The sequence below is a fragment of the Nicotiana attenuata genome, unplaced genomic scaffold (assembly GCF_001879085.1).
Source record: "Nicotiana attenuata strain UT unplaced genomic scaffold, NIATTr2, whole genome shotgun sequence".
Classification (NCBI taxonomy): Eukaryota; Viridiplantae; Streptophyta; class Magnoliopsida; order Solanales; family Solanaceae; genus Nicotiana; species Nicotiana attenuata.
In genome coordinates this window covers 401,347-427,752 of record NW_017670685.1, presented here as the reverse complement: position 1 = coordinate 427,752, position 26,406 = coordinate 401,347, and the positions used below count along the sequence as shown (strand labels likewise).

The 26,406-nt window shown below is 40.2% G+C and overlaps 1 protein-coding gene across 1 annotated transcript; it reads right to left on the bottom strand.

The window, feature by feature from the left end:
* Positions 1-21,622: 21,622 nt before the first annotated feature.
* On the bottom strand, positions 21,623-25,835 carry LOC109242292 (potassium transporter 5-like). The gene is made up of 8 exons (XM_019409158.1): positions 25,487-25,835; positions 25,169-25,394; positions 24,826-25,074; positions 24,053-24,106; positions 23,671-23,931; positions 23,402-23,569; positions 23,047-23,301; positions 21,623-22,928 (listed from the first exon to the last, which is right to left on the bottom strand). The coding sequence occupies exons 1-8, from the start codon at positions 25,613-25,615 to the stop codon at positions 21,982-21,984; spliced, it is 2,289 nt and encodes a 762-aa protein (XP_019264703.1). The 5' UTR covers positions 25,616-25,835; the 3' UTR covers positions 21,623-21,981.
* Positions 25,836-26,406: the final 571 nt, after the last annotated feature.

Sequence of the window (26,406 nt, the reverse complement as noted above, 5' to 3'; positions counted from 1 at the left end):
AAAAAATCTAACAAACATGCTGTCAATCTGGTAGAACCACATATGTATTGCGATTGGCCCCTTCCGGTAGGAAAAAATGCAATTACCTTGGACTAATTGGGCATGACAAAGGCCAATGTCATAGTAAGCTAATGTATATGATGGTTTTATGGGTTGATGGTAGAATGTACCTAAGCCTATTTTGAGTGGAGGCAGATGCCTTACTGGTGTAACATTTTGGCGTGGTAATATAAGGAACACCCAATGTTATGGGTGTTATTTATTTTTAAAAAAAAATTGGTAATTAATCAGATATTAATTGGAGAGTATGATTTCTCAAGTAGTAATGAATTCTTTTGGGACAATTTCCAAAAGAGCAGCTCAATCAGAGTAAAACTATAATATAAAACTAGTACTCATCCCACCAAAATAAGAAATTAAAGCGGAGTAAAGAAGAAGAAAAAAAGGGTTTTGAGGGGTAATGAATGGAGAAAGCTAATCCCGTTGTGTTGGAAGGAACAAAATGAATGAAGGCATAAAAAGAAGTTGAAACTGTATTGCCAGATGTGACTTCAAAAACCAAGAAAACTGGACCACAAAATTCAGTGTTCCAAAAATGCTTATTCTGTCATTGGGAAATTAACCCTTCAAGGTTTCTATCATTCTGGCACTTTTTGTGTGTACCGTCTCCCTTTCTACAAGCAAAGATGGTCATTGGTTTCTTGGATTTGATTCATAACAGGAGATCACCAAAGGAAAATAAAACGATTGCTAATTGTTGGAAATTAAATCAAGATTAATTAGTATTCTTAAATTATCTAGGATTTGGTATTTACTAGTTTATTTAATCCATGTCTAGTTAGGTTTTGTTTACCAAATTCATATTGGAATAGGTTTTGTTAGTCTAGTAAATTTTGGATTGTAGTATTATAAATAGGGGTGCTACTACATATTTTCTATTGTAGAGAGGTAGCTACAATGTAGAGAGATTCAAGAGTTTATGGGTTGTGTAAAAGCCTCCTACCACGTTCTCTCCCTAGTTTAATAAATTTCTTCTATATAGTATTTGTTGAATTTTTTGCTTGTGCCTAAATTGTTCTTCGGGTTATTTCAATCCTTCAAATTGGTATCAGAACGTGCCTTATAATCTAAATGTCTTTTCTTCGTAGCTACATCACCTGTCAGCATTATATCTTCCGCAGATTCCTCAAATCCTTCATCAATGGTGGACCATAATCCAATAACCTTAAAAAACTTCTTCATCTGTTGGTACCAAGTTTCGAATTACTTTTGCCATCAAACACAAAAATAGGACAATTAGGTAATAGAGTATCCATATTTTTTTTTGATCTCCTACCGGCTCTGACCGAATTTCTCACAGGCTCTGATACCAATTTGAAGGATTGAAAGAACCCGAAAAAGATTTAGGAGTCAATTTGAGTTGGCTCGTATGAGACCAACATAGTCGATCAAAGAATCTTTTACAAGAATTGAAGTAATAGTCAATGGTCTAAGGACCAATGAAGAAGTTTTGGAAGAAGTTAAAATTCTATTGAATGCGAAGGGAAGTCAGATAATATTCAAATTGATTGGCCAAAAAGTTCTCTGTTTGTTAAAGAAGATTTGGTTGCAGGAACGTTCGTCCAAAAGAAGTTGGTGTTTCACCTGGAAAGTTATTTGATAGTATTGAAGATGAACCTATTAACGAGAAAAGCAAGATGATTCATCAAGAGAAAGTCTCTGATGATTTGCACAAGATTGAGGTAAAAATAGCTTGGGATCCAGAACTATAACACATGATTATTGATATCGAAGATGAAATAAATTCATACCATTGTTCGAGATTACATGTTTCAAGGAGCACGACGAAATATCTATTAATTACATTACTCTACAACCTATAGAATGGCTAATTGGAGTTGAATCAATGTACAAGTCCAACTACAAGGCAACCAGAGAAGTAGATGATTTCAAAGTAAAGGAAAAATATGTTGTTGATATTTTGAAGGAATTTACCATGGTTAAAGATAAATCATATATGGCCAATATTGAAGGGAAATTGATGTTAACTAAAGACGATACTCGCAACTTTGTTGATGCAACATATTTTAGGGAATTGGTGGAGAATCTAATGTACTTGACTTCTACAAGGCTTGATGTTACTCATGGCATGATCAAGTTTGAAGATCTTGGTTTAAGGTAGGCTGTTGGAAATTAAACCAAGATTAATTAGTATTTCTAGGTTATCTAGGATTTGGTATTTACTAGTTTATTTAATCCATGTCTAGTTAGGTTTTATTTATCAAATTCATATTGGAATAGGTTTTGTTAGCCTAGTCAATTTTGGATTGTAGTATTATAGATAGGGGCGCTACCATATTTTCTATTGTAGAGAGGTAGCTACGATGTAGAGAGATTCAAGAGTTTATGAGTTGTGAAAAAGCCTCCTACCACATTCTCTCCCTAGTTTAATAAATTTCTTCTATATAGTCTTTGTTGACATTTTTGCTTGTGCCTAAATTGTTTATCGAGGTATTTCAATCCTTCACTAATGTGCAGATACGACCTTATTACTTCTGAGAGGGACAAAGAAGATTCGCATTCAACAATGTAACTTAGTGGTTAATGAAGTGAGTAGAGAACCATGAATTTTAAGTTCAAATTTCTGTCTAAATCTTGGTGGATAGAGTTATTCGATACATGTTACTAGTTATCACTGCATCTTTGCGATGTATCGCAAGCTAACGAGAACAAGACCAGTATCCTAAAAGGAGATAAAAAAGATATAAAGGTATAGTATTAGTAATTTCAACAATTAAGCAACTTGGACACTAACCATAAAGTGTTCTAAGCCTTTGTGGGCATAGTTACTCGATGCTTTTTGCAACCTGATGGGAAGTGGCTCGTATCCATTGGATCTAGTCGAAGTACACATACTAGCTGGTCCACATCACTGTTATCCCCAAAAAAGGACAAAGAAGATACAAGGATATATTATCGGTATCTCAACAATAAAGCAACTTGGACACCACCTAGCTATAATGTATTCATGTTAGTATAACCTGCCAAAACAAAGCAAACTCCATATATATCCATATCCTTGTATGTAGTGTCCCAGGGTTCTTGGAATGGACAATAACAATTTCGCATTTCATTGACAGCACTAAATTAAATGATGCTTGCAAAATACTGGATTAACATTTATCTCCTAGCTACAAGGACCAACTAAGTAGTAGGTCATCCAACAACACTAGTAATTCAACTTTCAACGTACTGGTATATGTTCAAACGGCTCTATTTTAGGTTGTGTTAATTCCAATATTTCAAGCATTGTTTATGACATGGATACAAAAGCTTGTGGAACGGAGTAAACATTAACGAGTAGGAAGGGAGAGGGGAGGGGACCATTTGATCCATTATTGATCAAAGCAAGTGCTTTTAATAAAGGCTACCAAGGTTGTTAATTTCTCCCAAAAGAGCCCTCTTCTAGCATCCTTTAAAATATCTACTCCTATAACAAAATAATACCTAGTTACTTTGTACCTTCTATAGAACTTTGCTTGCAACTATGTTCCCGACACTGATTTTGGATATTTTTTTATATGATATCGTGGAATCTTTGGCGATATCACGCTATACTGTAAAATTGAACGACCAGCGTAATACAGATGAACTTGTACTTATAAAGAGGCTAATAATACGCATAATGGAGCAACGTATCTGTATTTGAAACGATCGAGTTCTTAGGTTTCCCATAATAGAAAAATGGTTGATAACATCAATGTATTAGGGTCTAAAGAGGGCCGTCAATACAATTCAATTAGTGATTCCTCAATGTCACTAACCCAAAACCAACCCGATCGTGATGGCGCCTATCATGGAACTAGGCCAGCCGACACATTCCCAAAATAGTTCAACATTTCTTTAAAATTTAAATAACAACCTTTTTTTCATACTGAAATCCTCATAAAAAGTATAAAGTCAAAAACCAAAACGCGGAAAATAAAGCCCGACCTCGGGTATCACTGAGTCAAGAGCAAATACTACAACGGTTTCAAAAAATGTAACAAGACTAAAATAGCCTGGAAATCAGCTACTAATAACTATAGGGATATAAGAGGGAGAAGAGCAAGGCTGCGATCGCTGTGCAGCTACCTTGCCAACTTCGAAATATCCACGGCGGATGAAGATCAATGCTCGCTAGAACGTCCAGCGACCCCTGGATCTGCACACAAGGTGCAGTGAATAATGTGAGTACACCAACTCAGTAAGTAATGAAGGTAAATAAAGACCGAGCAGTAAGAAACACATAGAAACCACATCATATAAACTCAGTAAGCACAATATGCTTTCAAATCAGTATATGAGTCAAATCATCTCATTAAAATCCAATTTTTCAGTAAAAAAGGTTTGAAGAAGCTTTTCAACTGTTTCAACCGAAGTTCAATGCAATTTAGAGTAAAAGTGATGAAAATCATAATAGCTCCTCGGGCAAAACATAGTTCGTAAACAGCCACTCGAGCAACATGAATCATAAACCTCCCCTCGGGCATAACATCACTCAGAATCAGCCCCTCGGGCAAACCTCACAGTCACTCGTAAACAGCCCCTCGGGCACAACATGAATCAAGAACAGCCCCTCGGGCATAACATCATATCACTCACTCAGGGTACCCGTACTCACTGGGGGTGTGCAGACTCCGGGGGGCTCTTACAGCCCAAGTGGTATAACAGCCACCTTGTGGCATAATAAGTCAGGCCCTCGGCCTCTCATAATCACAAATTAGTAACAACATGCTGCGGCGCGCAGTCCGATCCCTAATATCCTCACAATACAGGCCCTCGGATTCACTCAGTCAGAAACCTCTCAAGCCACTCGGGCTATCAGTAAACAGGGTGCTAAGCCCAAAATACCATTTTATGCATTAAAACGCAGTGATAAAGACTGAGTTATGAAATCAGTAAAACATAGCATGACTGAGTACAGATCTTAAATCAAAACAGTAAGGAAATAATAATAAAAGGCCCCTAAGGATCCAAACAGCTTGGCACGAGGCCCAAATATGGCATTCAGCCCAAATCATAGAAATTCTTTCTAAAACACATAAGTATCACATAGTTTTCAGTCAAATACGCAACTTAATAGTCGCTACGGGACGGACCGAGTCACAATCCCCAATGGTGAACGCCCATACGCTCGTCATCTAGCATGTGCGTCACCTCAAAATGGTGAAACGATGCGAAATCCGGGGCTTCATACCCTCAGGACAAGATTTACAATCATTACTTACCTTGAACCGGTCAAATCCCTACACCGCAACGCCCTTGCCTCTTGAATCGGCCTCCAGACGTCCCGAGTCTGACCAAAAGCAATACAATGCAATCAATATAGGCCAATGAACCAATTCCATACCAAAATTTATCAAATTATACTAAAATCCCAAAATTCACCCAAACCCGGCCCCCGGGACCACGTCTCAGAATTCGACAAAAATCACAAAACTAAAAACTCTTTTCACTCACGAGTCTATACATACCAAAATCATCAAAAACCAACCTCAAATGGTCCCTCAAATCCTCAAATTAAACTCTCTAACTCCAAGCCCTAATCCCTTCAATTTCATCCCTAATTCCCACTAATTTCATGATTAAACAATGGGAAAATCATCATAAACACAAGTAATAAAACCCAAGTAACTTAGCCAACTGATAACCCTCGATTCCTCTTGAAAATCACTGCCCAAAGCTCAAAACCCGGCCAACAATGGTGAAGAATGGGCAAAAATTCGCGATAGAACCTTTATATACATTCTGCCCAGCAATATCCGCATCTGCGGTCCTTCTACCGCACCTGTGCAACCGCTTCTGTTGTCCAATCAACCGCACCTGTGGTTTTCACTTAAACACCCAGGACGACATCTGCGCCCCAGGCGCCGCACCTGTGGTCCCGCAGATGCGTCCCACACACCGCATCTGCGGTTTCTCCTCTTGGCCCTCAAAGTCCGCATCTGCGGCTTCCTCACCGCATCTGCGACCTTACACCTGTGGTCCCCAATCCGCAGGTGCGAAAATAATAGAAGCAGCAACTTCAGCTGCACCAACTAAATTCCAACTCTTCCGTTAACAATCCAAATTCATTCGGAGGCCCTCGAGGCCTTAACCAAAAATACCAACAAGTCATATACCACCATTTGAACTTATTCAAACCTTCGGAACACTCCAAACAACATCAAAACACCAAATCACCCTCGGATTCAAGCCTAAGAACATCTAAACTTCTGAATTCCGCAAACGATGCCGGAACCTATCAAATCACCTTCGCATGACCTGAAATTTTGCACACACGTCAAAAATGTCACTACGAACCTACTCCAATTTCCGGAATTTCATTCTGACCCCGATATCAAAATTTCCACTGCCGATCGAGAAACGCCAAATTTCCAATTTCCCTAATTCAAGCCTAACTCTACTACGGACCTCCAAATCACATTCCGGACGCGCTCCCAAGTCCAAAATCACCTAAAGGAGCTAACCGAACTATCCGAATTCACATCCGAGATCATCTACACATAAGTCAACATCCGGTTGACTTTTTCAACTTAAGCCTACTCAAAAGAGACTAAGTGTCTCAATTCACTCCAAAACCACTCCGTGCCCGAACCAACCAACATGATACGATGAAATACAGATGAAGAACACATAAAGAAGCAGAAATGGGGGAAACGGATTGTAACTCATGAAACGACCGTCCGGGTAGTTACATCCTCCCCCTCTTAAACAAACGTTCATTCTCGATCGAGTATAGAAACATAGCTGAAGCCTTAAGCAGGTGTGGATATCTGCTCTGCACTCCCGCTCGGTCTCCCAAATAGCCTTCTCCACGAGCCGACCTCTCCACTACACTTTCACTGAAGCTATATCCTTTGCCGCTCCAAAATAGCTATATCCTTTAAAGGTCAAATCACCGTCTATCTGAATCGTGCTGAAATTCAAAACATGAGACGGATAGCCATTATACTTCCAGAGCATAGAAACATGAAATGCCGGATGCACACCCGACAAACTAGGTGGCAAAGAAAGCTCATAAGCCACCTCCTCAATCCTCCGAAGCACCTCAAAAGGCCCAATGAACCGAGGACTCAATTTGCCCTTCTTCCCAAATCTCACAACACCCTTCATGGGTGAAACCTTCAGTAGAACCTTCTCCCCAACCACGTAAGACACATCACGAACCTTCCTATAAGCATAACTTTTTTGTCTTGACTACGCTGTACGAAGCCCCTCCTGAATCACTTTCACTCTGTCCAAAGCATGCTGTGCCAAGTCTGTACCCAAAAGTCTAGCCTCACCTGGCTCATACCAACCCTCTAGAGATCTACACTGCCTCCCATATAAAGCCTCATATGGAGCCATCTGAATACTCGACTGATAACTGTTGTTATATGCAAACTCTGCGAGCGGTAGAAACTGGTCCCATGAACCCCAATGTCAATGACATAAGCGCGCAACATGTCCTCCAATATCTGAATAGTGCACTTGGACTGCCCGCCCGTCTGAGGGTGAAAAGCTGTTCTCAACTCAACCTGAGTACCCAACTCTCGCTACAGGGCCCTCCAAAACTGCGATGTAAACTGAGTACCTCTATTTGAAATGTGGAAACCGAGATACCATGCAGGCAATCAATCTCTCGGATATAAATCTCAGCTAACCGCTCTGAAGAATAGGTAGTACACACAGGAATGAAGTGCGCGGACTTGGTCAACCGATCCACAATCACCCAAATAGCATCGAACTTCCTCAAAGTCCGTGGGAGTCCAACTATAAAATCCATGGTGATCCGCTCCCACTTCCACTCCGAAATATCCATCTGCTGAAGCAAGCCACCCGGTCTCTGATGCTCATAATTTACCTGCTGACAATTGAGACACCGAGCTACAAACCCCACTATATCCTTCTTCATTCTCCTCCACCAATAATGTTGTCTCAAATCCTGGTACATCTTCACGGCACCCGGATGGATGGAATACCCCGAGCTATGGGCTTGCTCCAGAATCAACTCTCGGAGTCCATATACATTGGGCACACATATCCGGCCCTGCAACCTCAATACCCCGTCATCACCAATAGTCTCATCTCTGGCATCGCCGTGCTGAACTCTGTCCTTGAGGACAAGCAAATGAGGATCATTATACTGGCACTCTCTGATAAGATCAAACAAGGAAGACCTAGAAACCACACAAGCTAAGATCTGAATAGGCTCCGAAATATCCAACCTCACAAACCGATTGGCCAAGGCCTAAATATCAACTGCAAGAGGTCTCTCCCCAACAGGAATATATGCCAAACTGCCCTTACTCACCGCCTTCCTACTCAAGGCATCGGCCACTACATTGGCCTTTCTCGGATGGTACAAGATAGTAATATCATAGTCCTTTAGCAGCTCTAACCATCTCCGCTGCCTCAAATTGAGATCCTCCTGCTTGAAAAAGTACCAGAGGCTACGATGATCGGTAAACACCTCACAAGACACACTATAGAGATAATGCCTCCAAATCTTCAACGCATGGACAATGGCAGCCAACTCCAAATCATGAACAGGGTAGTTCTTCTCATGGGGCTTCAACTGACGAGAAGCATAAGCAATTACTCTACCCTTCTGCATACACACGCCCGATGCCGACCCGAGAAGCATCACAATATATTGTATAAGAACCTGAAGCTGATGGAAAAACTAAGACTGGAGTTGTGGTCAAGGCAGTCTTGAGCTTCTGAAAGCTCGCCTCACACTCATCCAACCACCTAAAAGGAGCACCCTTTTGAGTCAATTTGGTCAAGGGTGATGCAATAGATGAAAATCCCTGAACGAACCGACGGTAATAACCCGCAAAACCAAGAAAGCTACGAATCTCTGTGGCTGAGGACGGTATGGGCCAACTCTGAACCGCCTCTATCTTCTTCGGATTAACCCGAATACCCTCACTGGACACCACATGCCCCAAGAACACAACTGAATCGAGCCAAAACTCACACTTGGAGAATTTTGCATAAAGCTTCTCCTCCCTCAACTGCTGCAACACAACTCTCAAATGCTCAGCGTGCTCCTCCTGACTACGTGAGTAAACCAGAATATCATCAATGAATACAATAACAAACGAGTCGAGATAAGGCCGAAACACGCTGTTCATCAAATGCATGAACGTTGTTGGGGCATTGGTCAGCCAAAAAGACATCACAAGGAACTCATAATGACCATATCGGGTCATGAAAGCTGTCTTAAGAATGTCAGAGTCCCTGATCTTCAACTGGTGATACCCTGACCTGAGATCAATCTTGGAGAACACTCTCGCTCCCTAAAGCTGGTCAAATAAATCATCAATACGAGGCAAAGGATACTTGTTCTTAATTGTGACTTTGTTCAACTGCCTGTAATCAATGCACATCCTCATCGTGCCATCCTTCTTCTTCACAAATAGAACAGGCGCACCGCAAGGCGACACACTAGGCCGAATAAACCCCTTATCAAGGAGTTCCTGAAGCTGCTCTTTCAACTCATTCAACTCCGTCGGTGCCATACGATACGGTGGAATAGAAATGGGCTGAGTGCCTGGCACCAAATCAACGCCGAAGTTAATATCCCTGTCCGGTGGCATGCCCGACAGGTCTGCAGGAAACACATCCAAAAAATCCCTCACTACCTGAACTGAATCAATGGAAAGAGTCTCTACACTGACGTCCCTCACAAAGGCCAAATAAGAAAGACAACCCTTCCCAACCATCCGTTGGGCTTTCAAGAATGAAATCACCCTACGGGGAACATAATCCGTCGAACCTCGCCACTCAATCCGTGGCACCCCCGGCATAGCTAACGTCACTGCTTAGCATGACAGTCCAAAATATCATGACACGGAGATAATCAATCCATGCCCAATATCACATCGAATTCAACCATACTAAGCAACAAAAGATCCACTCGGGTCTCCAATCCCCCAATAGTCACCACACATGACCGATATACGCAGTCTATAACAACAGTATCGCCCACCGGAATAGATACACGAGATGAAACAAGAGACTCGCGGGGCGTATCCAAATAATGAGCAAAATATGGTGACACATATGAAAAGGTGGAACCAGGAATCAAATAATACAGAGGCATCTCTGTGGCAAACTGAGACAATACCAGTGATCACAGCATCTGAAGCAATAGCATCTGGTCTGTCTGGAAGTGCATAGAAACGGGCCTAACCACCACCTGATCGACCTACCCCTCTGGGGCGACCCTAGGTGACTGTCCTCCACCCCTCGCTGGGTGGGTGGGTGGTGAAGTGACTGGTGCTGAAGCCGATGGCTGATCCTCTGCTAAGGCGGACCCCCATGACGATGAGGACACTGCCTCCACATGTGCCCCAACTCTCCACACACATAACAATCCCCTAGTGCTAGTGACGGGGACTGAAGTGAACCCCTAGCACCGGGATGACTAGTAGAGGAACCTGGCATGGAAGAGCCCTGAACTGATGGAGCACGGGACGAATTCTGGGCTGGGAGGGCACTAAGTGATTAATGACCCTGATGAGAACTGTGAGAACCATAGCCCGATGATGTCCCACGATGAACTAGGCGAGCTGACTGAGCATGTCTGAATGGACGGCCTCTGCCGTGCTGAAACTGACCCCCATGAGGAGCACTCCCAAAACAACCAGATCCACGAGGTCTCTTGGCCTCCCTCTCTACTTGCTCTTGACGGCGATTGACTCTATGTCCCCAGCAATGTCAACAACCTCGTCGAACGAAGCACCAGATACCCTCTCTCTGGTCATAAAATCCGCAACTGATACGAAAGGCCATCCACGAACCTCCTGATCCTCTCCCTATCTGTGGGAACCAACCAGATACCATGACGGGCTAACTCAGAGAACCCCATCTCGTACTGCATCACAGTCATATCATCCTGACGCAACTGCTCGAACTGCCTACACAGCTCTTCTCTACGGGACTATGGCACATACTTCTCCAGGAAGAGATCAGAGAATTGCTGCCAGGTAAGCGGCGCTGCACCAACAGGCCTACGCCTCTCATAAGACTCCCACCAAGTAAAGGCAGCTCCAGAAAACTGAAAAGTAGTAAATGAGACCCCACTGGTCTCCGGAATACCCGTTGTACGTAGAATCCTCTAACACTTGTCCAAGAAACCCTGGGCATCCTCGCCCTCTGTACCACTAAAAGTCGGAGGCTGAAGTCTACCAAACCTCTCCAATCTGCGCTGCTCGTCATCAGGAATTACTGGTACCACATAATCCTGAGCAGGTGCAACCGGCTGGGCTGGTGGTGCCTCCGGTGTCTGCAGTCCCTGAACAACCTGCTCGGTGTACGAGCGGCGGGAGTCTAAGTGCCTTCCCCGGCTTGAGAAGTAGCTGTTGTAGTAGAAACAACGATCGCCTGAGCAAGACTGGTGCACATGGTCAAGATCTGAGCCAAGGTCTCCTGAAGACCTGAGATAACAATAGGTACAGCCGGTGCCTGAGCTAGTCCTGCTGGAGCGTCCACACTGGGACATGATCATGAGCTGAGGCGGCTGGTGGATCTACAGGTGCTGCCCTAGCTGCTGTGCGGGCTACACCCTTGCCCCTACCACGGCCTCAACCTCTAGTGGCCCCAACCGGTGGTACTGGTGGTCATCCGTCCTGACTGATCGCATGTGTCCTCACCATCTGTGAGAGAATAGAATAACATAAGTTTAGTTACCAGAATCAACAAATTCGCACACAAGAATTCAAGAATGTGGAGTTTCCTAATGGTTCTGCAGTCTCTCGAAGATAAGTACAGACGTCTCCGTACCGATCAGCAAGACTCTACTAAACCCGCTCATAACCCGTGAGACCTATGTAACCTAGGCTCTGATACCAACTTGTCACGACCCCAAAACCAACCCGATCGTGATGGCGCCTATCATAGAACTAGGCCAGCCGACACTTCCAAAAATAGTTCAACATTCCTTTAAAATTTAAATAACAACCTTTTTCATACTAAAATCCTCATAAAAATTATAAAGTCAAAAACCAAAATGCGGAAAATAAAGCCCGACCTCGGGTGTCACTGAGTCAAGAGCAAATACTACAACGGTTTCAAAAAATGTAACAAGACTAATATAGTCTGGAAATAAACTACTAATAACTATAAGGAGATTGGAGGAAGAAGAGCAAGGTTGCCATCGCCACGCAGCTACCTTGCCAACTCCGAAATATCCGCGGCAGATGAAGATCAACGCTCGCTAGCACGTCCACCGACCCCTAGATTTGCACACAAGGTGCAGTGAGTAATGTGAGTACGCCAACTCAGTAAGTAATAAAGGTAAATAAAGACTGAGCAGTAAGAAACACATAGAAACTACGTCATATAAACTCAGTAAGCACAACATGCTTTCAAATCAGTATATGAGTCAAATCATCTCGTTAAAATCCAGTTTTTCAGTAAAAATCGTTTGGAGATGCTTTTCAGTAGTTTCAACAGAAGTTCAATAAAATTTAGAGTAAAAGTGATGAAAATCATAACAGCCCCTCGGGCAAAACATAGTTCGTAAATAGCCCCTCGGGCAACATGAATCGTAAACTACCCCTCGGGCATAACATCACTCAGAATCAGCCCCTCGGGCAGCCTCATAGTCACTCATAAACAGCCCCTCGGGCATAACATCATATCACTCACTCAGGGTACCCGCGCTCACTGGGGTGTGCAGGCTCCGGAGGGGCTCCTACAGCCCAAACGCTAAAACAAGCCACCTCGTGGCATAATAAATCAGGCCCTCGGCCTCTCATAATCACAAATTAGTAACAACATGCTCCGGTGCGCAGCCCGATCCCATAATATCCTCACAACACAGGCCCTCGGCCTCACTCAGTCAGAAACCTCTCAAGCCACTCGGGCTATCAGTAAAACATGGTGCTCAACCCAAAATATCATTTTATACATCAAAACGTAGTGATAAAGACTGAGTTATGAAATCAGTAAAACATAGCATGACTGAGTACAGATCTTAAGTCAAAATAGTGAGGAAATAATAATAAAAGGCCCCTAAGGGTCCTAACAGCTTGGCACGAGGCCTAAATATGGCATTCAACCCAAATCATAGAAATTCTTTCTAAAACACATAAGTATCACAGAGTTTTCAGTCAGATTCACAACTTAATAGTCGCTACAGGACGGGCCGAGTCACAATCCCTAACGGTGCACGCCCACACGCTCGTCATCTAGCATGTGCATCACCTCAAAATGGTGAAACGATGTGAAATCCGGGGCTTCATAGCCTCAGGACAAGATTTACAATCATTACTTACCTCGAACCGGTCAAATCCCTACTCCGCGACGCCCTTGCCTCTGGAATCGGCCTCCAAACGTGCTGAGATTGTCCAAAAGCAATACAATGCAATCAATATAGGCCAATGAACCAATTCCATACGAAAAGTTATCACATTATACTAAAATCCCGAAATTCACCCAAAACCCAGCGCCTGGGCCCACGTCTCGGAATCCGACAAAAATTATAAAACTAAAAACTCCTTTCACTCTCGAGTCTATACATACAAAAATCATCAAAAACCGACCTCAAATAGTCCCTAAATCCTCAAATTAAACTCTCCAATTTCAAGCCCTAATCCCTTCAATTTCATCCCTAATTCCCACTAATTTCATGATTAAACAATAGAAAAATCATCATAAACATAAGTAACAAAGCCCAAGTAACTTACCCAACCGATAACCCTCGATTCCTCTTGAAAATCACTGCCCAAAACTCAAAACCCGGCAAACAATGATGAAGAACGGGCAAAAATTCGTGATAGAACCTTTATATACATTCTACCCAGCAATTTCCGCATCTGCGGTCCTTCTACCACCTGCGCAACCGCTTCTGCGGTCCAATCAACCGCACCTGCGGTTTTCACTTAAGCACCCAGGACCGCATCTGCGCCCCAAGCACCGTTCCTGCGGTCACGCAGATGCGTACCACACACCGCATCTGCGGTTTCTCCTCTTGGCCCTCAAAGTCCACTCTGCGGCTTCCTCACCGCATCTACAACCTCGCACCTGCGGTCCCCAATCCGCAGGTACGGAAATAACAGAAGTAGCAACTTCAGCTGTACCAACTAAATTCCAACTCTTCCGTTAACCATCCAAACTCATCCCGAGACCCTTGGGACCTCAACCAAAAATACCAACAAGTCATATACTACCATTCGAACTTATTCAAACCTTCGAAATACTCCAAACAACATCAAAACACCAAATCACCCTCGGATTCAAGCCTAAGAATATCTAAACTTCCGAATTCCGCAAACGATGCCGGAACCTATCAAATCACTTCCGAATGACCTGGAATTTTGCACACATGTCACAAATGACACTATGGATCTACACCAATTTCCAAAATTTCATTCTGACCCCAATATCAAAATTTCCACTGCCGACCGAGAAACGCCAAATTTTCAATTTCGCCAATTCAAGCTAAATCTACTACAGGCCTCCAAATCGCATTCCGGACGCGCTCCCAAGTCCAAAATCGCCTAAAGGAGTTAACCAAACTATTAGAATTCACATCCGAGATCTTCTACACATAAGTCAATATCCAGTTGACTTTTCCAACTTAAGCCTACTCAAAAGAGACTAAGTGTCTCAATTCACTCCAAAACCACTCCGAGGCCAAACCAACAACAACGATATGATGAAATACAGCTGAAGAACACATAAAGAAGCAAAAATAGGGGCAACGGGGTTGTAACTCATGAAACGACTGGCCGGGTTGTTACACTCAATTGAAGGAGGGATTACGGAGCAAGATATATAGGTTGTTACTATTAGCTAATGTGGGAAGGATTATGAAGCCCCATGAGTAAGGTTTCACACCAAGAAAACTTTGTTGAAGAGATAATCTATGATTTAAAAAATGACAAAAATTTAAGACATAGACAGTATTCAAAGTAAAACAAAATATTCTGTTTCCCTAGCTAAAACAGTTGTTAGGTTTTTTAAGCATTAAAATAGGATTAAAAGAGGGTGAATGGGAAATGGAGGAAAAATGAATTATTTGAGTTTCATTTGAGATTCCCTCCTTGACAAATTGACATTGTCCCATATTGGAAGAGGAAGAGGTATTTGATGGGTATATAAGCAATTGCTCTTCTTCTAGCTCTTAAAGAGTTGAGAAGAAGGCAAGCCTCGCGCCATCGTCGTCGTCGCTCGCTCGGCTCGACTTCGGCTTCGGCTTCGGCTTCAGATTCGGATTCGGATTCGGATTCGAATTTGGATTTGGTTTTGGTCAAATGATCGATTGATTGATTAATTTTTTGGACCAAATTTATTTGTTAATCATACATATTAACAGAAATGTTATTAAGTATCCGTTTTAATAATAGAATATTAATATTAATATTAATATTAAATTCAACGAAATATTAAACATATTCCCGTTTTCCGTTTTCCGTTTTCCGTTTTTCAGTTGTGTAACTAAAAAATTAACCTCCTTCTTGAATTCCCGATTTATTGTTGTGTAAATAGCCATTTATGTTATGGCATTTATGCTATGGCCGTTTTGCATAAACAGCCATTCTGAAGAGTTGCACCTCTTTAGTTTTCAGCCCAACCTTGGCTATAAATACAAGTCCATTCTCTCAGATTTTCCATACGATTTTCTGAGTTCTCCTCCTTTCTTCTGCATACTCTTAACATCAAAGATAGCAACAGTAAGTGTGATTTGCTACCGAACTTTGTGTTCGCTGAAACACTGGGGTTTAAAGTACCACTACACCAGTGTGTAATTCGTTCTATCCTAGGAGGAAATAATTCATGACATTGGGTACTAGGAGGGGATTAAATTCCTTAAGGAAACATTGTGAATTCAATGGGCTCGGATTAACTTTTGTTTCGCTTACATTTTCTGTTTATATGTTATTTTATCTTTTCCAGAATTAGTTTACAAATACAATTTACTAACAAGCTTAAGGAATTTAATTTTTATTCTGTATTTGTGTTATATTCACTGTTCTGGAGATTAAAACCTTTGTGGTATTCTACTCCGTTGGAGAATAAAATCTACGTGATTTTAATGTTTGTTTATATCATTCTTTTACAGAAATGACTAATGACAACGGGAACCAGGCTGTTCCAATAGTGACTGCCAATGCATCGACAAGCCGAACACCGGCGTTGGCATTGGCGAAAAAACCCGAAAAAATTTTCGAGATTGATTTCAAGCGGTAGCAGCAGAAGATGTTCTTCTACTTGACTACTTTATGTCTACAGAAGTTCATCAAGGAAGATGTTCCTGTTCTGCCTGATGAAACTCCAGAGAATGAACGCTTTCTTGTGATTGAGGCATGGAAGCATTATGATTCCATGTGCAAGAATTATATTCTTAGCGGACTGGAGGATGATCTGTATAACATCTACAGTGGTGTGGATACGTCAAAAGAATTGTGGACTGCGCTTGAAAAGAAATACAAAACTGAAGATGCCGGGTTGAAGATTTTCGTTGTCGCTAAATTTTTGGACTACAAAATGGTAGATAGCAAATTTGTTATTACCCAAGTCCAGGAATTGCAAGTGATTATTCACGATCTCCCTACTGAAGGTATAAATCCAATTAATACTGATGTTGAAAGTAGTAATTTTAGTATTTTTACTAACAGAATTTTCATTGAAGGCCTTGTCATCAATGACGCATTCCAAGTAGCAGGGATGATTGAGAAGTTGCCTCCTTTGTGGAAGGACTTCAAAAACTACTTGAAACACAAATGCAAGGAGATGTCCCTTGAAGATCTCATTGTTCGGTTGAGAATCGAAGAGGACAACAAAGCTGTTGAAAAGAGAGGCCGTGGAAACTCAACAATAATGGGAGCAAACATTGTTAAGGATACTTCTCAAAATAAGAGAAAGAGGAAGCAGGCTTCTGGACCGTAAAGCAACCCAAGCAAGAAGCGGTTCAATAGAAATTGCTACAACTCTAGGAAAGCTGGACACAGATCTACGAAGTGTCGTGCTTCGAAGAAATACAAAAAGAAGGGTCAAGCAAACATTGTTGAAAAGCATGTTATGCTTTCTGAATGCAACCTGGTGGGAATTCCTAAGGAGTGGTGGATTGATTCTGGAGCCACTCACCATGTTTGTGCTGTTAGGGAAGCTTTTGCTACATATGCTCCTGTTGGACCCGAAGAGGCGCTTTCTATGGAAAATGCTGCAACGGCCAAGATTGACGAATGTGGGAAGATCTTTCTGAAAATGACTTATGGCAAGGTGGTGACCTTGAACAACGTCCTTCATGTTTCCGAGATTAGGAAGAATTGTCTCTGCTGGACTTCTTGTTAAGAATGGTTTTAAGTGTGTTTTTGTATCCGATAAGGTTGTAATAAGTAAGAATAAAATGTTTGTAGGAAAAGGTTACCTCATCGAGGGCCTTTTCAAGCTGAATGTAATGGTCGTTAATAATAATAATAAAATTTCAGCTTCGTCTTACTTACTCGAGTCAAATGAATTATGGCATATACGTTTGCGTTATGTCAATTGTAAAACCTTGCGGAAAATGATTAACTTGGAAGTATTGCCTAAGTTTGAATGTGACAAATCAAAATGTCAAATATGTGTGGAATCTAAGTATGTTAAACATCCTTATAAGTCAGTTGAAAGGAATTCAAATCCTTTAGACTTAATTCACACAGATATTCGCGACATGAAGTCAATACCATCTCGTGATGGAAAGAAGTATTTCATAACTTTTATTGACGATAGTACTCGATATTGCTATGTTTACTTACTTAATAGTAAAGATGAAGCAATAGACGCATTCAAGCAATACAAAAATGAAGTTGAAACGCAACTTAATAAGAAAATCAAAATGATAAGAAGTGATGAATCTCCTTTTGAACAAGTATGTTTAGAATATGGAATTATTCATCAAACAACGGCCCCTTACACGCCCAATCCAATAGTATTGCTGAAAGAAAGAATCATTCATTAAAGGAGATGATGAACGCATTGTTGATAAGTTCTGGGTTGCCACAGAACTTCTGGGGGGAAGCCGTTCTTACGGCTAACCGGATACTAAATCGAGTACCCCATAGCAAAACACAATCCATTCCATATGAAACATGGAAAGGAAGGAAGCTCAACTTGAATTATTTTAAAGAGTGAGGGTGTTTGGCAAAAGTGCAATTTCCTAATCCCAAAAGGGTAAAAATAGGACCGAAAACCGTTGATTGTGTTTTCATAGGATATGCGACTAATAGTAAAGCATATCTATTTCTGGTTCATAAATCAGAAAATCCCGACATTCATAATAATACGGTTATAGAACTAGATAATGCTGAGTTCTTTGAAAATATATATATCCGTATAAAAAGGAATGTGAGTCGATTGGCGAAGGATCTAAACGACCTCGAGAAGAAACAAAAGAAAGTACATTTAATCAGGAGGATCCAAGACGTAGTAAACTCAAAGAACGTCTACTTTATTTGGACCAGATTTTGTGACTTTCTTATTGGAAAGTGAGCCTCGAAAATTTAAAGAAGCTATGTCTTCTTCTGAATCATTGTTTTGGAAAGAGGCAGCCAATAGTGAAATAGAATCCATATTGCACAACCATACATGGGAATTGGTTGATCTTCCTCCTGGAAATAAACCTTTGGGTTGTAAATGGATTTTTAAGAGAAAAATGAAAGATGATGGCACTATTGATAAATTTAAGGCAAGACTTGTAGTCAAAGGGTATAGACAACGAGAAGGTCTTAACTACTTTGATACATACTCTCCAGTTACAAGAATTACGTCCATACGGATGTTAGTAGCCTTAGCTGCTGTGTATGGTCTTGAAATTCATCAAATGGACGTTAAGACGGCCTTCTTGAATGGAAATTTAGAGGAAGAAATCTACATGGAATAACCTGAAGGGTTTGTGGTTCCAGGTAAAGAAAAGAAGGTATGTAGACTTGTTAAGTCCCTTTACGGACTAAAACAAGCACCCAAACAATGGCATGCGAAATTTGACCAAACAATGATGTCAAATGGTTTTAAGATAAATGAATGTGATAAATGTGTGTACATTAAATATGTTCCATATCACATAGTCATTGTTTGTTTATATATGGACAATATGCTGATAATGAGTAATGACATTGCCAACATAAATGCTACTAAGCGTATGCTAACTAGCAAGCTCGATATAAAGGACTAGGGAGTTGCTGATTTAATTCTGGGGATTAAGATCCATAAGACTCCTCAAGGTCTGGCATTGTCACAATCTCATTATATTGAGACAGTACTTGAAAAATTCAAGCACTTAGGGTTTAAAGTTGCAAAGACACCAATTGATGTGAATCTTGCATTAGCAAAGAACAAAGGCCAAAGCATATCACAATTGGATTATGCTTGTGTGTTGGGATGCTTAATGTATCATGAATTGTACACGACCAGATATAGCTTGTGCTATAAGTAAATTGAGTCGATACACGAGGAATCCAGATCAATCTCATTCGATGGTAATGAAACGATTTTTGGGATATTTAGAACATACCCAGGGCTTTGCTTTGCACTACAATAAATATCCTGCGGTGATTGAGGGATACTGTGATGCAAATTGGATTACCGGTTCAGTTGATCGAAGTCCACAAGTGGATATGTATTCACTATTGGTGGAGGAGCGGTATCTTGGAAGTCGTCCAAACAAACTTGTATTTCCCGCTCTACAATGGAGGCTGAATTCATAGCCTTAGATAAAGCCGGTGAAAAAGCTGAATGGCTCCGTAATTTCTTGGAAGACATTCCATTTTGGCCCAAACCGTTGGCACCAATATGCATACATTGTGATAGTCAAGAGGTAATTGGAAGGGCTGGGAGCGTTATGTATAACAGTAAATCTCGTCATATACGACGAAGACATAAAACTGTTAGGCAATTACTCTCTAGAGGAATTATCACGATTGACTATGTAAAGTTAAGTGATAATGTGTCGGATCCACTTACAAAAGGCCTAACTAGAGAGGTAGTTGAAAAATCATCAAGGGGAATGGAACTATGACCGAGAACAAGTCATTGTGGCGGTAACTCTACCTAGAAGACTGGAGATCCCAAGATCTTGGTTCAAGTAGATCAAACAAAGTCATTAATGATGGTTCAACATTGTCAACTAAATTTTGGTCCATTCTCGTGATGAGACAATGTTCAGTACCAAGGATAAAGCATTAAGGCTTTTTAATAATTTCTAAATTTGATATAGGGTATATCAAATAGTGCATCTACGGGATGACATATTTAGGAATCACCTATGTAAGTGTGAAGTGTTAGCCGCTTCAAGGAGAATTTTGTAAGGCCAGTTCTCTACGCACTTATGAAACCAGGCGGTGTTCATGGCTGGAACGAACACAACAATGAGAACCAAAGACGGTTAAGGGTTGGTTGTGTTACTTATGGTTGTCTAGGTATACACCAAAGTTCGACGGTTCAAAGATATCAAATCTACCGATTGACCGAGTATATCCGACATAAGTTCACTACGGAAAGTTCAAAGGGAAACCTACTTATCCAGATGCAATTAATCCTAGCTTACGAATCACAAAGTTTTTCATGCATATTTCCGTGATATAGCCATTCCCCATTCATGTGGGGATTGTTGGGTTTTTTAAGCGTTAAAATAGGCTTAAAAGAGGGTGAATGGAAAATGGAGGTAAAATGAATTATTTGAGTTTCATTTGAGATTCCTTCCTTGACAAAGGGGCATTGTCCCATATTGGAAGAGGAAGAGGTTTTTGATGGGTATATAAGCAATTGTTCTTCTTCTAGCTCTTAAAGAGTTGAGAAGAAGGCAAGCTTCGCGTCGTCGTCGCCGTCGTCGTCGTCGCTCGCTCGGTTCGGCTTTGGCTTCGCCTTCGGCTTCAGATTTTTGGATTCGAATTCGGATTTGGATTCGGATTTGGTCAAATGATCGATTGATTGATTAATTTTTTGGACCAAATTTATTTGTTAATCATAAATATTAACAGAAATGTTATTAAATATCCGTTTTAATAATATTAAATCCAACAGAATATTAAACGTTTTTCCGTTATCCGTTTTCTGTTTTTCAGTAGTGTAATTGAAAATTAACCTCCTTCTTGAATACCCGATTTATTGTTGTTTAAATAGCCATTTATGTTATGGCATTTATGCTATGGCCGTTTTGCATAAACAACCATTCTAAAGAGTTGCACCTATTCAGTTTTCAGCCCAACCTTGGCTATAAATACAAGTCCATTCTCTTAGATTTTCCGAGTTCTCCTCTTTTCTTCTGCATACTCTTAACATCAAGGAAGCAACAGTAGGTGTGATTTGCTAGCGAAGTTTGTGTTCGCTGAAACATTGGAGTTTGAAGTACCACTACACCAGTGTGTAATTCGTTCTATCCTTGGAGGAAATAATCCATAACCTTGAGTACTAGGAGGGGATTAAATTCCTTAAGGAAACACTGTAAATTCAGTGGGCTCGGATTAACTTTTGTTTCGTTTATATTTTCTGTTTATATATTATTTTATCTTTTCCAGAATAAGTTTACAAATAAAGTTTACTAACAACAGCTACACTGTCTTGTCATCCAAAAATACTTTGGCTCTCTATTGGTAAAATAATATGTACTGTAGTACAAAGCAAAACGCTGTTTTAATTCTCTCTCTCTACAATGTAAAATTCTGTCAAATCAAACTATAGAAACGCTTACAAAAACTGAAACGGAAAAAAAAGATTTTTAAAAAGTAAAAGAAATTCTCTATTCCAAGCACTTTTTGACAGATGGAGATTGAGGGTAGCACATGTTGGATGCTTCACCTTTGTCTCCTTCAACTAAATGCACAACTATTTTGAACTAGTAATAACTAAACTTTTTTTTTGTTTTCCACTCGATGTCAATGGAGTCCCGACTAATTCTGATTCGTGCTACAGAAAGTCGGTTGAAACTTAACTTTTTTACTTTCAAACTCATAGCATAGCATGCTATATCTCATATATCATTCCGACTTTTAACATGCGTTTATGAGGTATGTCAAGAACTTTGTTACTTTGTCTCAAGTTCCTCTTGAGTAAATTGAAAGCATAATCAATCACCACTCTCTTTGCTATATTAGACCCTTTGCCTGCAATCACATCTTGTTCCCCTACCAAATGCACCACCCCAACACTATATGCTCTCTCCAGCACTTCTATATCTCTCTCCATTAATAACGTAGCATCCTCAGCTTGTTTGTCACAATCAATGTTGGAACCATCATTCTCCAATTCTATGCTCTCATCTGTTGATACTCTGTTAGCATTTGCTGCAATCAAAATTTTGCAATCGTCTTGTATAAATTGCTTCAGCCTCTCTACTAATAATCTTTCGAAGGGCTCTGCCTCGTTGCGTACATCATTGTATCCATAACGTACCACACAGCGAAAAACATAGAGATCATATGGCTTTACTCTACGGAAGAGGAACCTTTCTTCTACTGGCACTTTGCTTATGGGAAGTGATTTGACAGAAGCAAAAACAAGGACAGAATGTAACGCGGGAACGTTCTCCACATAATGTTTGAATATTGGTGGGATTCCATGAACAAGCTCAGAGTAGAAAATTGCAAGTCCTGGTAGCCGGTGGTAATTTGTTTCATCCACTGTTTCTTGAACTTTTTCAGGAGAGATCTTGTGTTCTAGCTCGAAGTGGTATTTCTTTCGGTATACATAATTCCATACGTACATGATAAACATTAGGACCATAGCAAAAGCCAGGGGAAGGTAACCTCCCTGATCAAACTTGTAAAGGACCGAGCTTAGATAGACGAGCTCAATCGTGCCAAATACCAGAATATAGACGATTACAAAAATAATGTGAGTTTTCCAAATCATGATCATAACTAGTACGAGGAAACATGATGTTAGTAACATCACAAACACCACCGCTATTCCTGTAAACAAATGGTTTGTCACGTGTTAGACATCAATGCATAGAACTTAAACTCTACAAATAGTTATAGATCAGCTTCATATATGAAAAGAGAGGGAATTCCAGGAAATGGGCGTTACCATAAGCGTTGCTTAGCTTTTCAGTAGTTCTGAATGCAAGAGTGACAACAACACAAGCCAACATGAGAAGGGTATTGATTTCAGGAATGTAGATTTGTCCATGATACTTTTTTGATGTATGCACAATTTTAACACGGGGAAAGCATCCTAGTGCCAGGGATTGCTGGATTATAGCGAAAGTCCCAGAAATCAAGGCTTGACTTGCAATGATGGCCGCTAATACTGCCACCCCAAATACTGGCCAATATAAACTATCTGCACTTGTAAAGAAAGAGCATAAGATGTTCATTTTTTAAATACCGTCAATGCATAAAACTTAAACTCAGGTACACTGTTATGCTTATTGTTCACTTACGAGGTAAGTTCTTGTAGAATGTATCAGTTACATCATCACTGTGCTTCCTCAAATAGGCAGTCTGACCGAGATATGCTAATATGAGCGCTGGGTATGTGACGCAGCACATACTTATCTGTACAGATCGAACACTAAAATGACCAACATCTGCAAATAGTGCTTCACCTCCTGCAATTCATAGTAATTTAAAAGTTAAAAAAATACCTTTTCTTTTCCCTTTCTCTTCTCAGTACATGTATAAAGGTTAATTGAGGGAAGGAAATGAATACCTGTTATGCACATAACTACACCACCAAGAGAAATCCAAGCATCCTTTTTGTTTCTCTTGAAGTAATCTATGATGTATTTAGGATTAAGAGCTCTGATAACAGTTGGATCGTACTTCACGAAGTTGTAAATGCCAATACCAGCAATGGAATAGAACCATAGACAAAGTATAGGTGCAAAAGTGTAGCCAACTTTTTCAGTTCCAAATCTCTGAAGAAAGAACAACAGTATCAAGATGGCTACTGCAAGCCAAACAATCCTTCCTGCATTTGATGACAACTCTGCATTATACATATGACTTGCATTTTTTCTTTAAAACATCGAATAAAAATATTGTGGAGTCAATTCATAAATCATAAAATGAAAATAAGATGCAAAAGTTACCTTCAGTCATGACTGAGGGAGCAGCTGCTTTCACGCCTCCAATAGCAGACAAAACTGAGGAAATCAATTCTGATTAGTATCATATACACCTATATGCAACACAATATATAGGTCTAGCTAGAGAAGAAGGTTGGATGGCAATGGGGCGGTGCGGGTGCGGGGTGGGGCAGGGCGGTGTGGTTTAATTTATTTTTTTAAATACTCTTGCGGGTTGCGGGGCGGTTGCGGGTCTTCACCCTCAAACATAGATTTATTAACTGTTAATGTATTCTCTCGGACACATATGATCACTACAATTGACATAAAGAAAGCACAGATGATAAAGATATGGAGTAAGCTTCTTCATAATATGAGACAGCAAAAGAAAGCAACAAACTACCCGTATATTATAGTTTTTTCCTTCTTTATCTTTTCAAATTGCTTTTCTCGTTCTCAAAATAATTACAGTATATTAGACAAACAGAAATGTCTAGCATGAAAATTCAACAACTATCCTTCTTCTTGTAATTTAATTCTACTACACAGTATTAAATATGTAATAAACATTTTCTTTTTGACTTCGACACCACCCATGAAATAAAACAATTATTTTGTTTATAATGTGACGGCAGTGGCTCACTATTGATTAAGCAAGCTTTTTCAGTCAGAACAACTCTAATTATTAAATTAAACCATCTAGGTTAGACATAAAAAATTCCAGCCAAAAAAAAAAAAAGAATCTAAGCGGGGCGGAGGGACGCGAGTGTGAGTGCGGGCGGAGCTTGGAAACGTGCCTGAAACGCAGGGAGTGAGGACGCCATCCCCAATAACCATGGAAGTACCAAACATTGTGGCAAATAATAGAAAGAACTTTGCAAAATTGCTGCTTTCTAATATCGACTTAAGCTTTGAAGCTCGACGAGTGCGTCTATCTGGTATATCAAGTTTAAAGGTCGACACATCTTTGTCTTCTGCCTGTGTACTTGGAATTAATCCTACCTTAGAATATCGACATATCAATGAATATAACGCAAAAGTACCTCCTGCAATCAAAAACAAATTAAAACATTGGAAAAGAAAAAACAAATTAATCATGAAAATTTGTACGTAGTAAAAGAAGAGGAGAAATTAAGTTACCATCTCCGTTATCATTCGCTTGGAGAACAATGAAGACATATTTGACGACAGGAATCAAGGTGATTGTATAAAAAATGAGAGACAAAGCACCAAGTATATCTTCTTCGTATTTTACACCATTAGGAAATATGGTCGAAAACACGTATAATGGTGACGTTCCAATATCACCATATACCACCCCTATACTCTGAAATGCCAGTTTCAGTATCACTGACCATTCCAATGCCTGATCAACCACCAAAACAAAAATCTAAGTTATATATATATCGTGTAACATCAAAACTACATAAAGTTCTCATAATTTGTCTGTGTTATGACCTTTTTGGCGTCGGGCACCCTGCTAGATTCCAAGTCTAAGGAGTCATATCGTTTCAACTTTTCGCCAGAAAGTTTCTTTCCTTTGAGCTGTTGCTGAAGAACATCTTGGTTTTGCTCATCGCCTGACATATTTTTAGTCTATAGAAGATCGGTTCTAATTTTAATTTTCCCTTTTTAGCTAAGGAGAAAATTTTATGATCAAACCAAGTAATCAAAAATGGGGAATTTCCCCAACACTTTATTCACGAAGGAACAGATTGATTAAGAAGAAGAAGAAGAAGAGGAGGAAGACAATAAGACAAGGTTAGCTAGGGAGGTAGGCTAGAGTACTAGCTCATAATTCACTCACTTTCACTAACTGTTTCCCAACACTACAATTTTTATTTCAAACGTCACAGAAATGATGGATTTAAGGCTTCTAATTGTATGGAAGAAAACCATGTTCCTTTTCTCGTCTCACACGTAAATGGTTCTTCAGCTATTAGCAACAAACATGCCAACAAACTGCCGTATCTCACGCTTCTATATATCTTGATGGTCCATTTAATTAAAATTAGAAAAAATTTATTTCTATTATTGGAAATTATATAATAACTGAATTCTTCTTTTTGCATTTAGTTATAAACAAATGTAGTTTTATGTTGAAATACTTACATAATGGGTGTATAGATGGGGCGTGAACTATGATTTAATAGAAGTCTGTATTGTGTCCGCAATTCATTTCTATAATCAATTGCGCTGGAAGTGTTCAGCCTACATATCTATATCTATATTAAAGGAATAAAATTACCATATATAATTAGCATTATGGTTAAGCCAAGTGGCAAGCTAATAAATGCCAATGGTAACCTTATTCTAAATTTGATTATGTTAGTCAAATATATATATACATATATATATATATATATATATATATATAT